Source organism: Aedes aegypti, chromosome 2 (genome assembly GCF_002204515.2).
Source record: "Aedes aegypti strain LVP_AGWG chromosome 2, AaegL5.0 Primary Assembly, whole genome shotgun sequence".
In the NCBI taxonomy this organism is placed as follows: domain Eukaryota; kingdom Metazoa; phylum Arthropoda; class Insecta; order Diptera; family Culicidae; genus Aedes; species Aedes aegypti.
Genome location: NC_035108.1, coordinates 402,414,807 through 402,430,568, shown reverse-complemented (window position 1 = coordinate 402,430,568; position 15,762 = coordinate 402,414,807). Strand labels below are relative to the sequence as shown.

Here is a 15,762-nt window from a genome sequence, read left to right as displayed (position 1 = left end):
TATAAGCCCAAACCATCTTAAACTTCTACTTAGTATTTGATTCGTGGGTTGATTGGCCAATATTTTGTGTGATATGTTGATTAACCTTCATCCAGCCAACATACTATACAAATTTAAATGTGCATAAATTTTTGTCTCTTAAATAAATTTGTCAAAACTTTCAGAACTTTCCGAAAAACTCTTATAATTTATGGTCCGGAAAACTTGAGAATATGGTCCAAGTGTTTCCGGTGTTATTTCAGATTGTTTTGGGGTACCAAAATTGGCTAAATCATCCATTCAACGGGTACCTCATGACTCTGATGAACTAGATTCGTAGATTCGTCCGCTAGGTAGCGCTAGAAACATTTTTGTCTTCAATTTTCTATATCAAGTGAACCTGATGAGCTAAAACTTTCAAGATCCTGATGCTAGAAGTTGGTGTCTTAAGGTGAATCGAAGCCAAAGTTCAAATTTTCAAGAGCACGGATCTGGAGAACCAAACATCCGTTTGAGCTGAAAACCTAATCGATTGATCACCACCAGCTAGTGACCAATCGATTAAGTTTTTAGCTTAAACGGAAGTTTGGTTCTCCAGGTCCGTGCTCTTGAAAATTTGAAGTTTGGCTTCGATTTATCTTCACCTTAAGCAAAGTTGTTCAGCAAAACAAGGGCTATTTGGCAGCAACAAACCATCCGCTAACCCAGGTAACATTGGTAGTTAAATAACAGTATGTTCAGCCTGGAATGAGCTGTATAAACAATATTTTGGCTGAATAAGCTGTTATTCAGCGGCCAATATTATTTGGGTGGTGGCGCTAGTAACGAATTTTGTTCAATCTTCTATATCATGAGATCCTGGTAAGCTAGAAGGTTGGTGTTTTCGGAAAAGTTGTTCAGCAGATGAAAGGCTCTTTGATCTTCTGTATATTAAGTTCCTAAAAAGCTAGAATGTTAGGGTTGTCAACAAAGTAGTTCAGCAGATCAAGAATTATTCGGCAGTGACAAAACTAATTGGAAATTATTCAACTTTTTATAACTCGAGAGCAGGGCAAACAATCGTCAGATTCGTCACAGTGCAGTGACGAAATAAATCTGCCCGTTTATGGTGCCGGCTGTATCGTCCGCACTCCCAAATTGCCTGCCACAACAGGTACTTATTCGCGAATTTGTCCATCTTTCTCTTCCGGAAATTTTCCGGGACCTCCATGTGGGACGTACTGACAAAAAACTCGCGGCCGGGGATTTTTTTGGTGTCCGCCTTGATGTATGTCTCGTCGTCCATGACGAGACAGCTTGGCTTGACCAGCCACTCACGGTACAGCTTCCGCGCACGCAATTTGGCCACCGTGTTTTGCTTGTAAGTCCGGTTTGGCGCCTTCCTGACCTTAAAAACGCGTAGTTCAGCCCGCTTCATGGTCTGCTTGACGAACCAATTCGACGAATTGACCTTTCTGACCACGTCTCGGGTGAAAAGGTTCAGGTTATTCTTAAAGTACTGCCTTACCTTCCGCGCCTTGTCTATGTATTCCGTTTTCGGTTTTCGGCAGCTTCCAGCGCGCCGATCGATGGTCTTCGTCTCCTGGAACATCTCCACAACGCGGGACGCGGTAGAATGGTGGATTTCAAGCCTTTTTGCCGATCCATCTGTGCGACTGACCAGGATTGATCACCGCGCCCAAGATTTGCTGGCGTAGCTCTTCTTGTTTCGAATGCATCTTAAAAATTACTTGACAGATCGCGACCGAAATTTTGCTCACATGAACATAACACTCTAAACTGTTATTACCCAAATTTTCATTAATTTTTACCTATGCAATAAACACCCAAAACTAAGTGTCGCATTTTTTTCGAGTCAAATCTTTAGCTTATCAGGATCTCGAGATACATTAAAAGGAATGTAATTTGTTACTAGCGCCACCTAACAAATGAATTCCTATTTATTCCTGCCAGACAGCCCTTGACCTGCTGAACAATTTTGCCTAAGACACCGACATTCAAACTCATCAAGACTCGAGGTACAGACGATTGAAGATTTTTTTATAGCGCGATGAATTTTCACTGCAAGATAACCCTTGCTCTGCTGAACTACTTTGTCAAAAATATCCAACCTTCTATCTTATCTCGAGTTATTGAAAATTGAAGAAAAACTGCTACTAGCTCTACCTAGTGGATAAAATTCCTATCAAATTCCAGATAGCCCTAGATCTGCTTAACAATTTTGCCGAAGATACTAACCTTTTAGCTCATCAGGATTTTGAAATATTGAAGATTGAAGAAAATTTGTTACTAGCTCCACATATCGGATAAATTCTCAATTAGTTTTGTTATTGCCGGATAGCTATCGACCTGCTTACCATTTTTGCCGAAGGTACCAACCTTCTAGCTCATCAGGGTTTTGAGATATCCGTTGAATGGACGATGTGGCCAATTTTGGTACCCCAAGACAATCCGGAACAACTGCGGAACCGCTTGGACCATATTCCGAAGTTTTCCGGAATATGAACTAGAAGTTATTCGGGAAGTTCTAAAAATTCCAACAAAAACCATCGAAAAACCAAACAGTTTTCCACTTTTTAGAGTGTTTTTTAAGAATGTGGAAAGTATGTTGGCTGGATGAAGGTTAATTAAACGAATATTTGATGGGATACTAGAGAAGGACAGCCTGGACTCCTTTGGCGGTATACTATAATTTGAACATAAAGCAAAATATAAGATAGATTTTTTAACACTAATCATCTGATCTCAAATGACGTCCGTAATATTTTTTGTATGAACCAGTTGAAATGCGTTGGGAAAACTATGTTTTTCTCCAAAAAAGATTTTTGTTGTAAATCTCCTTACCATATTTCATCGTACAATAATAAAGCGTTCATCAATCTTCTCTTTTCTCTTTTTCTCTTTGCATACACGCTGCCTTACAAAATGACAAAACAAACAAACCTGTACAAACAAAATCATTCGTGAACTACTTCTTCCTGTTGTTGTAATATTGAAATAATGCCAACCAACCACTTCTTGTTGTACATAAAAAAAAAACTTGCGACACCTAACCCAATTGCTAAATCTTAGTGGATCTTCCCGAGATCAAAGGCAATCATAGAAAATTTCGCACGTTGGTCACCAGTTATATAGGTAATCTAACAAACCCCCTCGTTCTTTATAACGCTCGCCTATGATCTGCTTGTCCGTTTGCTATTTTACTGCGTTCTACTTCCACTCTAGCGTAATATTTCTTTTCTTCGAATGCCGAAGTAAACTGTAGATCTGTAAATGCGACTGCTTTCCTAATTCTGCTTATTACTCTGCTGCCTTACTTATTCTGCTTCGATTTGTTCTATTTTTAGTGAACCGTGTGATTTGCTTTCTTCTGCTTGCGATTCTGTTGCAAATCCATCCTATGAAACCTATATATCTTCTTTGGTTTGACCTCCATTAGTTCAACTCTAATAGTACCTAGTTTGCGAAAAGATTGATTGCTATTCTCTGAATACCTTTGGTTTGTACAATATAGTTTCAGTTCACGGATTTTGTTGAAATTTTTGGTTTGATTTGCATAAATATTTCGTTCATTATTCGATTGCAAAACGGTTTTCTTAGAGATGACCATGAAGATCCTTAGGATTGTTAGCAATATTGTTTTCTAGGATGAATAGTGACGCTGCCGGATGCCTTAAATTGTTACGCTCTAGACGTTGAGAAACAACTATAATTTCCCTAGCAAGATGATTGTGTAAATATACGGCTGCAAACGGAAAGAAAAGTCTGTACAAATCAGCGAACGTTTCGAGAAAGAAAAGAGTGATTTGAACCTATACAGTGAATCTCGCACAATTTGTCCTTAATTTCCTGGCTTCCTTTGCAGTTACGTACACAATTTTCTAAACTCTCACCTCACCACATGTTATGCATATTGGTTGCGCTTTACCGTCCCTGGTTGCTGGAGGCGGATGCTTTCAGAAAAATTAGTTCCTGTGTTATACATAAATACTTTAAGTTTGAATTTGGCATGGTTTTGACAGATTATGTTTCCCCTTTCGTTTCATTCGAAATTAGTTGGGATTTGCTGATTAAGTGCGTGCTTTTAGTTCTACTTTAGTGAGTTTGTTTTGTACATTTTTTTCGGTAGCCTACCAAATGATATTTTTTTCAACAATGTTTTGTTTTTGTTTGGCATACTTTTGCTTGCAGTATTTAACATTTGTGAAAGACCCCGTTTTTGATTTCCTGCCTGCTCGTATGAAGCAGTATATTCATTTATTTTTTCTTAGAGCATATATTAAATTAAATTTTTACCCCGCTCCAAGCTGGAAAATGGCGCCAACTGTATGTGTTTCTTTCTTTTTTCTCTCTTTTTATTTTATGATTCCGATAATTCCCGAAAACCGAACAAACGCCTCCAAACATCGCACCAACCATCGCTCGCCACAAATCGATATTTTTTTCAAAACGAACAAAAATCATTTAACGTAATTGGTTAACGTGAACCAATCCTAATCTGTGCCGCGTGATATTGAATACCGCAGCGCTTAAGCATTCGCCATCGAAGAGAAAAAGCCTCTCGAAAGCAGCACAGAGAGCTAGAAATGAAGAAACTGATAGTCAACGTAAGTGTGAAGTATGATTTTGATTTTTTTTTGGTTTTATAGTTTCAATCAAAGGTTTAGGGTTTTTTGTTTTGAAGTTTTTTTTGTAGCCTTCCTAACCGTTCTTTTGATTTTTGTTGTCGTCTATGTAAAACTCGAATACTTTTCCCCGAATCTGCACGAATGTTTGTGTTGAACTTCATATCGACCGATCAAGCCTAATCTCAAATTCGACCATCTCACTATATCTTTCATACTAACGTTATGTCTTGAGTTACTTTCCTTTTCACTGATAACTTTCTGTGAGCTACCAACATTGATGACAACAATACATATATGCTTCTCATTTCAAAGCGCGCACGAATTTCATAGAAACCCTTTTTCCAAATGCTAATGATATTCTATCTGTATTTTCTCGCCAACGCCCATAACTATTGAATTCATTCAATGCAGCTGTAGCGGGCAGCTCCCACCAGCATCACCACCATAATCAGCAACAACAGCAGCAGCAACAGCGAGATCATCAGCAACAGCAGCAGCAACATCAGCAACAACAACAGCAGCAACAGCAATACCATCCCACTCAGACGCATTTCAATCAGCACACCACTGGTACGCCAAAGTCTGGTATGTTGAGCAAATTATTTGCTGTATACCTAGAAAATTTGTTATGAAGAGCAAAAATCGAATTACATTAGAGTGAGCAGAAAGTTTATCTTTCAGTCTCATTAACCTTCATATGTACACTTGTGCATTAGAATTTTCTAAAAATCTAAACATAAACATTTTCAGGACAAGAATGTTTGATGGAACATTATTGGTGGGGATTGCTTATCAAACCTTCCGGTCCGCCTCATAGTTACGTACTATTTGGTGCTGGGTGTAGTTCTTGTTTTTCCAGCTGTATTGAAAAGCATGAGCCATAGTCTTTGGCATACAATCGGGTCTTTCTTTAGCAGAAAAGAACCGAAATGTCTATCGACGACCGGTGATTGCTAGCAGATATAGTGGAGAGCTTGTCTTGATACGTTCATCGCTTCAAGCTAGTTGAAAAACTGAATACACTGATTGCCTGTCGATCAGAGCCGAACTAGGCATAGATCGTCTACATACATCTGAATCTACATGTCTCCGATGTATTACATCGTTCCAGGTGGGAGTTATCTGATATGTGAATATGGTACCATAACAGAATTTTCCATCTGAACGAAGTGATAAATCATAATATTCCGCAAACTGTATCACACATCTACAGAATGTATTGCGTGAAGTTAAGACACAGCAGAGTATTGGGTACATAGGACCAAGTCCCTGCCGGGTGGCGCAAAACTGATGAGCGATAGACAATAGAATCAACAACACTGCCATAAGGGATAGTAAGCATGTGACTATTGTCGAAACTATGATTAGGAGGCAAATCAACATCCCAAGATCAAATTTTTGTTACAACCCAATGTAGGTATTATTAAATTAGGCTGTAGGAAATGATAAATATCTGATCACTTAGGAACCTTGCAACCGGTAATAAATGCCCGTAGTCTGTTTTATTCGAATACACATGTATAAATTGTTAAAATTGCCGAATCATACGCGGAATTTATTAAACGGATCATGAAATTAGGACTGAAATCATAATGATGATAGATTATCAACTTTCCTTTCGTCTTGCTATTTGTTACCGTTAGAATCACCAAACTGATTGGTTTCCCACTACTTACACCAATACAACAGCACGAAAACTGAAGTATTATAATCGCGCGTTGGAACTTTCAATATCCATATATTACATCAATAGTGAATTCTTGTATGTAGCCAGTATAAATAACAGAATCATCAACTTCTTGAACATTCTTCAACTGAAAACAGGATGCTTGTTTTATCAAACATGCTCAATCTGCACCTAAAATCTCGGATCCAAATAGTTTTCTAAATAAAAATTGTATCTAAATAAAACGTGTAGGCCAACAAAACATAATTGAGTAGGAGTTTACAAGTTACTTAGCACATGAAAAGCAGTTTAAATTAATCTATTACTAGATCAACACTAATGCTCACATTTTTATATTCTCATTTCATCATGGTCCTCATTGCTCGAGCGGAGACGAACACCCTGGAGATGGAAAAATCGACAGCGCTACGATAAGGAAACGTAACAGATGAGAAACTATCGATACATTTATCAATTATAAAACCCCGTTTTAATGTTAACACTTTGTTTCTGTTTTTTCTGTTTTTTTTCGTTTCAGCAATCAAATAACCGAACCAACTCTACTATCTTTTCGTTTCTTCTTCGTTATACTTATAGTCCTTCTGGCACTGAACCGAGTGGTGCGCCTTCCGCTTTCTTACTGGTGCTGTTTTTCCTGTACATTTGGCATAGTGTCGGAGGTGGTGTACTGTATTTGCTATACAACGCACTACTTTCGATATTGTGCTTGGCGTGTGGGGAAGCAGTACTAGTGGTGAAGCGGAGGGCGCCATTCGGTTTAGTGCCAGAGGGACTAAATCTATTTAATGTATCTGAAGCTTGTGGGACCGCTTTAATTCCGGCGCCTGCTTGTGGAAGATCCCGGTGTGCTAAACGGTATAGGACATGTTAACGGGGGAGGCTAGGTAGGTCCTCACCCAGCCCGTGTCTAGATGGGCGGATAATTGTCTGCCAGGGTGTGGATTGAGCAATTACAATTACAATTACAAGAATGTTTGATGGAACATTATTGAATACCATTTATGGAATACATTTTTGAAAATAGCCATTCTTTCTATTAAACTATCTTACATTGACGACATTTTCAAGTATTTTCAATGAAATTCGCCAAATCTACTCAATAAATCTTCTTCTTCTTCTTTACACTTCCAATATTTCAAAACCTTTAGATATATTTAAGTTTTCAAAATATTTGAAGAATTCATTTTTTTATGAACTGTTCTTAGGGTTTTGAATAATTGCATATTTGGCGTTGATCGTTGGTAAATTCAATCAAAAATATAGTTTTGCACAACTGCGAGGTATATTTTTTAACCCTTTTTCTGTGTTTAGGGTCAATAAGATCCCAGAGTACTATGAAGGGCTGTAACTTTTTTGTTAATAAACCGATCTGTGAAACTTTTTCACACGTTGTTTTTTTTTTATTTGCTTAAGGTTTTTTGATTCAATTGATCGCGGAGATGAGTTATTGTAAAAAAAGGTCTAAAGACAGCGAAACATTCTAAAAACATTATGAAACACAGTTGGGTTAGTTGGGAATTTCACCGTATGATGGCGCTAGCTTAGAAAATGTTACTATATTGAGCTCATGTTATGGCATTCTATATCTCAAGATAATGAGAATTTGGATAAATGATTACTTCAGCAAAGTTGCTCATTGAATCAAGGGCTATACACTGCATGTTTGCTTAACTCAACAAACGCTGGAGGCGCTGGTAAGCATCAAATATTTCAAACTTCTCAAGTTTGAGTTATGTTAGAAGACTAGTGTCTTCGGGAATGTTGTTCATTCCTCACGTAACTTTTCAAAAGGACCTTTGTAACAATAAGAGATTCTTATCTCTCTAGCTCTCTTTCGATTGTAACAGTGCAATACTAAAGCTTTTGGGAAGTTTTTCACTAAGTATAGATCAAACGACAATGTCATTATCTAGCGATTCATGCACAAAATGAAACAGAAGAGGTTAATTGTTATTTAGTTAGTGTTAATGTTATATTAATTAGTTATTGATTAAAGGGAAAGGAGAGCTTCTTAGTGTTGGACATGTCCTTTTGAAAAGTTACGCTCATTTAGTAGGTGCCATGTTGCCAGTAGAAGGAGCTAGTGTATTAAAATTAAAAAAAACTCATATATATCTGAAATAGCAGACTGTGTTTTCAGTAAAAGTGCTAGTTAAGCCAAGAGCAATGATTGAATTCCTGTTTAGTATGGAATAGTATCAGAACCATGTGGCAGAATATCGTAATAATACTCAATTTTGCTAAAAACATAGACCCAATAGTTGTTTTGCATCGTGATTTATGAGTTGTTAGTCAGCTAATGTACAACTTTACCGAAAACAACAACCTTCCATCAAAACTTAATTGGTCAATATTTAAATTTTAAGTTTTCAATGCGCCTCCTAGTTATCTTCTTCTTCTTTCTGGCGTTACGTCCCAACTGGGACAAAGCCTGCTTCTCAGCTTAGTGTTCTTATGAGGCACTTCCACAGTTATTAACTGAGAGCTTTCTATGCCGATTGACCATTTTTGCATGTGTATATCGTGTGGCAGAGGTACGAAGATACTCTATGCCCTGGGGAGTCGAGAAAACTTCCAACCCGAAAAGATTCTCGACCGGTGGGATTCGAACCCACGACCCTCAGCTTGGTCTTGCTGAATAGCTGCGCGTTTACCGCTATAGAATCCCGAAATAACAAAGTATGCAGCACATAGTGCTAAACCTAATGAACAACTTTGCCGAAAACGCATTATTAAACAACACCTTGTTAAGATATTATAAGATCAAAACAATATCTGGCAAGTTTATTGATTGACCAACAAATCAATATCAAAATATGATCTGATAGATGGCGGAGAATAAAAAAAAACAAGCCGACAACCAGGATCGAATCCTTGACATTCAGATTTATACACAGAGATCCCAACTAATCGGCTATGCCTGTCAGTTGGAAGATCAAGGAAATAAGAGCATCATTCTCTTCGCTTTCTGAGACTACATTTTGCTAATATAGGTTGTCAAGACGTTACACTGTTCAGTTCCGCCATATTGCTGTGGAATGTGTTTTATTCCATGTCAAAGAACTCATTTTGATCTTGTTTACATATTTTCATATGTTGAGCTATAGCGCTGAGATTTATTAAATTTTCAAACATCTTTTCAATATCGAATTGAGATATGCGATCATAATTTGTTCGTTTCGAGATGTGATTTTTATTTTTCCGTCTGCCCGGGAGGAGCTTATTTTATACGTACCTTTAAATCGTAATTGGTGGTTTTACACAACAAAATGTTTTCAAAAATCACCATTTTTAAGGTACTTTTGAGCATAAAATCGAATGAATTCTGAGAATTCTGAGTCATTCATAAAATTCTTTCTGCAAACTATTAGTTTTAATGATATCAGTTTCATTTGAAACAAAAACTCCTAGTACGATGCCATGTACGGGTCTGGACTCGGAAATTCGTTTTTTTAAGTGGATAGGCCTGATTCAGTATTGGAAAGTGAAAATACGTACTAAATGATCATGTTCGGAACTCTTACATCTGAGCCTGGTGATACTTATGTCATTATTTTTTGTGAGGAACTTAAAATATACTTAATTTTTCATTTATGCTGTGTTAGAACATTTTTAAAAATATGCCTTAAAATTTTAGACGGATTGAACCTTAAAATTAAATAATACCTTTAATTAAAATCAGAAATATTTTACCAAATCATATTATTTTTTTGGGTTTAACTATGCCACATCACAAATAAGAGCTGTTAAAATTCAATAAGGTTACCTCATTGTGAAGTTATAGGGCTAGGTTGTTATTATTTATTTATTTGAAATCTGTACTCGTCTAATGCTTCAAACATGAAAATGTTATTTCTGCAGATTGATGTCTTTGAAATCGTGAATTGCACTTGCCAAACATTGTGACAGTCATATTTGGATTCGGATATGTTTAATTTAAAGTTAACAAATAAAACAAGATTTTAGAGAAAAAAAAATTAATAATCTTGTTCAAAACTTCACGTTTCTACTTGCCCCGGTGTACCTTATATTTCATATAACTATGTCTCACTCTAAAATTTATATAAAAGTATATCTGAACGATCTTACATGAAAAATGCCGCTTATTTTCATATGCCATTGTTTACTTCCATGCTTCCCGGAAACTGTGCGTTCGCCGCGTTATAACTGTGTCGTTTTTAACCTTTGTCTACTAACAATCCCATCCTCATTTGACGTAACTAACCTTCCTCCCGCGCAGTGGACACAGAAACGGCATCCAGTGTGTATGCGGCATCTACCACCACAACCACGTCCAGTGGTGGCGGTAGCGGTGGCATCCAAACGGGTACTAAATCTGGACTGAAGATGGGTAGTTCCGTGACGCCTACGATGCCACCGCTGAAGAAGAAAACCACCATCGTGAAGGCTAGCGTTCCGCCACCGGTGCCTCCGCGCGGGTCACCCAAGATGAGCAAAGCGGGCATCAAAGGTGGGGGCGGAGGCCCAGGAGCTACCGGGTCCCTTCCGAGCCAGTCCAGCAGTGGGCATCGGGGACGGTCCAGTGCAGGTGTGTTTGCGCAGAATTAGTTCGTTTGAGTTCTGACCTGTTGTTCTGATGAAGTAGATTGTTGAGTAGAATCTCTCTTGGTTTTCTCGCATGAGTTTACGACTATTTAGTTTTGCATGGATTCCTGTTTTGTATCCTTGACTACAATTGTTAAGCTTTGGAGAGATTCTATCGTGTTTGAAACCTGTTTTAGTATGCCACTTTTGCTCATTAGACTAGATAGTTGTATACCTATGTTAACTCATCAATGTTGCTGATACTTAGGTAAACCCTCCAAGCACCTGTTAGACCCGCAGTCTGCTACGCGCTTTCCCGAATCACTGGAGAACGTCATCGATTATACTCGATCGCCGAATAAAGTCCTCAGTTGGCTTAGCAACCACGACTTCCGGGTAGCGGAAAATGGAGAACATTTGGGTGTGATTCAGGAGAGCGATCAAAACGAAAATGCTATGCTTGAAACTCAACCTGAGCAAGTAATAAAAACAGGAGTTAAGAAACTGGCACAGAGTTTTGAGCGATCCTCTACCGGAGTCAGCAATAGTCTCACATCAGTGAAACGAACGATGAAGAATACAGCTTCCGTCGAACGATCAGAGTCAATACAGGATAAGATCAGAAAGTTTTCCCTCAAGGACGAGTCTGTGCATCTACCGGTATCCAAGAAGCTCGCCTTCATGACGCCGACGCCTAAGGAGATTTCAAAACTTGACTTCTACAACAACAACAATCACAAAGAAGAAAAGTTTGTTCCAATGGCCGAGAGAATTCAGGACTATGAGTCAGAGTTGGATGACGAACTTGTTCTATCCAATCTACAGGATGTAGTCCGGAGTAGGCGTGAATTGTTTGCGTCACCGAATTCAACCCTTCAACGTCCACCAAAACCCCAGCCGAAGAAACAGCAACTGGCAAACGGCTCATTGGGGAGACACGTTTTGGTGCGACAGAAAAAACTCCTTCAGCAAAGCTCTAAATTCAGAGGAGATTCGACAAAAAATTGCCGAAATCGAACGAGAAATCCGTGAGAACGAAGCTCGTTTGCAAGCCATGGAGGTTGAACCGTCGGTGAAGCCATCCAACCGTCCACAAGTCGTCAAAAATGATAGTTTTCTGTCTCGTTTGACGCCAAGATCGGAGACGCAACATTCAGTAGAGAAAGTGGACGTCCTGCGCCAGTTGGGACTGCCCTTGGACGAGCAGCACAACGTGGAAAGCTACCTCAGTCAGTTCAGCTTGGAGGGAGAATTTGTTTGACGTGAACAGACGTTGAGTTGTTACCAGAAGTCGAGCGGGAAATTAGTTTTCGCTAGATTGTCCTCCCTTCGTTTTTTTTGATTGTATTGTATATATGTTGGTGCATAAAATCGCTTTTCGTTCGCATTGTCATCATTTGTATAACAAACGCTATTTCATTACTGTCATATTCAAATTTTTTTGTTTATTATCATAATAGCTTTACTAGATTTTTCGCTAATGAAAATTATCAAAACATTGTAATTTCTATGCTGGATTAGATAGTACTCCATTTTTTATATCTATCTATTCTGTACCAAAACCACATAAGGGTAAAAATAAAAAAAGCGTACATTTTGTGTGGACGTTTTTTCTGCATAAGACAGTTAACACCATCGTGTGTAGTCGAGTTCACAAAGTGATGAAAAATACTACCATCAGTAGAATACTAAATAGTTTTTTGATTGTTCACCTCGGGACCTATGGCTTCACTTTCGTCAATCTTCGGGATGGAGTTCGATCCCAGGCGTGAGAAGTCTGTACTCTAACCACTACACCAGGTCCGTTTCCTATTCAATTTATGCAAATAAGGATTTCTGATGAATCTTACGACCGTTCTGCTATAACTGAAACTCATATTAACGACCGTATTAATAAACAAACAGGGAGCGGACCATTTGGCATAACGACGTTGGGCATAATAACCATTAGGCATAAGCCGAATTGAAAAAAAACTTATTAGATAGTTGACAATACTGTTCACCTAAGTATTGTGTTATTGTTTCCATTGACAAAAGATTTATTTTACCTTCCGGTCTTCTTGGATCCATAAGCACCGCGCTAATGCTGTGTAGAAGAAGTGAGTTTTTTTAACTGTGTTGTACAAAATACAACAGCGCGACTGCTGAAGTGTTAGTAAAACTTGAGATGGCAGTTTTTTGCTAGATATGGTTTAAAATAGACATTCTATTTTTTGTCAATCTTTTGGTCAGGTAGTTGAATCTGTGATAAAATTCAATTTTCGTATATCTGACAATATCGTTTTGTCTCAAATTCCGAACATGACTCTTAATCCGAACGTTGGCGATTTCAGAGGTAAGAGTTGATTTTTTTTCTGAATTATAGAATTGATTGATTGTACACACGCCTCTCACGCCGAGCCGAGGACCTGAGATCCGATCCCATCCCCAAGATAGCCACTTATGACATAAGAGTTATAGTGACGTTGGTCTCGAGGTGAACACTAGTTAATAAAGATAGAAAACATTGATCATCCTGTGAAGAAATTTGAGTGGTTTTCTTGAATATGAGTCATGTTCGGAATTTGGGACTGAACTGCAATTTAAAACAGAAGCGGGTTATTTGGCATAAGGTCATTTGGAAACACGCCACTTGGCATATTGGCCATTTGGAATAATCAGAATAATAGTCATTTTTTTAAAATATTACTCTTCTTGATGAAAAAATGTTATGCCAAATAACCATTATGCTAAATGCTTAATTTTAAACATAGATTATGCCATTCAAACATGTTAAAATAACGAATCTATGACAAAAGGTCGAAAAACAAAAAATAAGGGACAAAAGGCCGAAAACCTCTTTTTAAAGAAGGAGAAACTTCCCACCAAGCAAATCATTTTCGATCCTTTGTCCTTTCGACCTTTTGTCCATAAATCTGAAATAACAATGGCTCCGACTCTAATTCAATTTTTTTTAGTCTGAAATGAATGGTAATCTTGCAACACTGTTGAAATATTTAAACTGATAGAATTATTTAATTATAAAACTTGAAGCAGCAATTTTATTTTGACTTTGTTTTAACGAAGTAATAAATATTGCATTATTGAAACGAGAATTTGTAAAAAAATCTTTTAATTTTATTGGATTTGGTTTTTAATCACATCTGAAATTCTGCGAAGATAATTTGGAGTCTACTAAGTCCACCGAAACTCTTACCAGGAAACTACCAACCAGCTTTCCAAGAGTCCGATAAGACACATTCAAAATCGTTCAAGGAAATGACAAGATATTCCCCGAAGTGCTATGAAAATTTCTTCGACAACCAATCCGAAAGATGCTCACAAAATGTTATCGACTTTTTGGAATGCTATTCTCAGGAGTCAATTACCGATTGTTGAAAGATTTCGGTAACTATTTTGCCAGGGACCCTTCAAAACCTCGTGCCAGCAGACCACAGCAAAGCAAAGAAATTTCGATTTTTTTTCAATCCCATCAATTGCTCGCCGTTGAACTAAGGCTTCCCAAAAAGCTGGCAAACTCATTCAAAGTTTGAAAATCATAATAATCCGGAGAAGAAAAATTAGGCTTGTATCTAATCTCTTATCAACAGTAAACATTTTATCAGTAACTATCTAGATAAAAACACTGAATACGTTTTTTTTAATATTTGAACAAATCCAATAATGATGTTTTGTACAACAAGCGAGTTAAGAGACCCCTCACATTTATTTTATCAGTCAGGTAAAACCACACTTATTAAAAATGATTTTTCAAACCGCCTTGGAAATCTTCTCGTACATCTAAGGGTCCGCAATTTGAACCCTATTTGAACCCTAGTCTCATCTTGTTTGTTGGGCTAAGGTAATTTGTTCTGGTAATTCAAGGATTCGCGGTACAAAGTCCTTGTTACTGGCAACAGTTTCTGAAAATTATTCTGTTTTACCTAGCAGATGGTTAAAGACTCGGAGTTGATCAGTCCCGAGACTACAGTTGAAGCCAGGATATCAATCATGAGTATTAACTCAACAAGGACTGTAAGTACTGGTAATTCAAGGACTCACGTGAATTCTGATTACTAAACAAATTTTCTAGCTTGATTCGGTTTTGCTGCTAGCATAAAGCTCATTTTTTCTAGTATTTTTCTTGGACTAAACTAAAAGCGAAACAAGGATGGGACTAGAGTTCCGTTGCATGGTCAAATATCAGTAGTACCGATTTGGTTTCTCAGAAAGTTAATCGATTATGTTTGCTAAGGGGTGCGCCTTCGCTGAGATGTAAATTTTTATGAAGGGTGTAAATAGCGGGACCTTTTCATCATAGTCGATTTGTATCAATATCTAAGGAATCAAAACAAGAACTGTACAGAAATCGATGCTTCATTACCTATCAATGGAAATGGAGTAATGCGACATGCACTATGCACTAAGGATACGGGTAATGCCACAATAGATCTAAATGCTGGTCGCAGTGGCCCATCCGAACAGAGAGAAAAAAAAGGGTCCGCAGACCAATTGTTGGAAAACTCTTTTCTATAGATCCTAGATATTCAGTTTTTCAATTTCAGTATTTTTGAATAAAATTACTAGCTTTATGAGAAATGTTGCATCCTTATTGAACACAGGATAGTACTTAACGGCTACTTAAACTTATCTAAAGTTTCAAATTGGGTATCATCCAATTAGGGGTTCACAGCCCTAATTTTGCCTATCTAACACTTGAGCAGTGTTGCCAGCTATGAAATATATTGTATAATTTATAAAACATTAGATAACGACTAGGGCAGAGTCTGTATACACAGAGTAGCTCGAAGAGACTTCTTTGAATGGTTGTTCTTCTTTGTCTTCAAAAAGAGCCCTTATCTATTTTGTTGGTTCGATACGCAACTTGCATTTATCGACTCTCGAGTAGAGCCCTCTCCAATTTCGTTGAAAATGTGCTGTTTT

General features: G+C 37.7%; 1 protein-coding gene across 22 annotated transcripts in view; it reads left to right on the top strand.

The window, feature by feature from the left end:
- Positions 1–15,762, top strand: part of LOC5566784 (phosphatidylinositol 4-phosphate 5-kinase type-1 alpha) — a 163,949-nt gene that overhangs the window by 125,489 nt on the left and 22,698 nt on the right. For 11 of the 22 annotated variants that reach the window (XR_002500869.1, XM_021847182.1, XM_021847178.1 and 8 more), the window contains 4 exons: positions 3,052–3,114; positions 4,506–4,586; positions 5,019–5,192; positions 10,535–10,843. The exons of 1 other annotated variant lie outside the window; for it this stretch is intronic. Coding sequence is in view for 20 of the 21 variants with exons in the window: in XM_021847182.1 (XP_021702874.1) it covers positions 3,052–3,114; positions 4,506–4,586; positions 5,019–5,192; positions 10,535–10,843 (627 nt within the window). In the remaining variant the exon portion in view is untranslated. Of the gene's footprint in view, positions 1–3,051; positions 3,115–4,505; positions 4,587–5,018; positions 5,193–10,534; positions 10,844–11,107; positions 13,598–15,762 lie in introns of those variants that run through there. 10 more of the 22 variants (XM_021847168.1, XM_021847170.1, XM_021847173.1 and 7 more) reach the window with 9 other exon arrangements.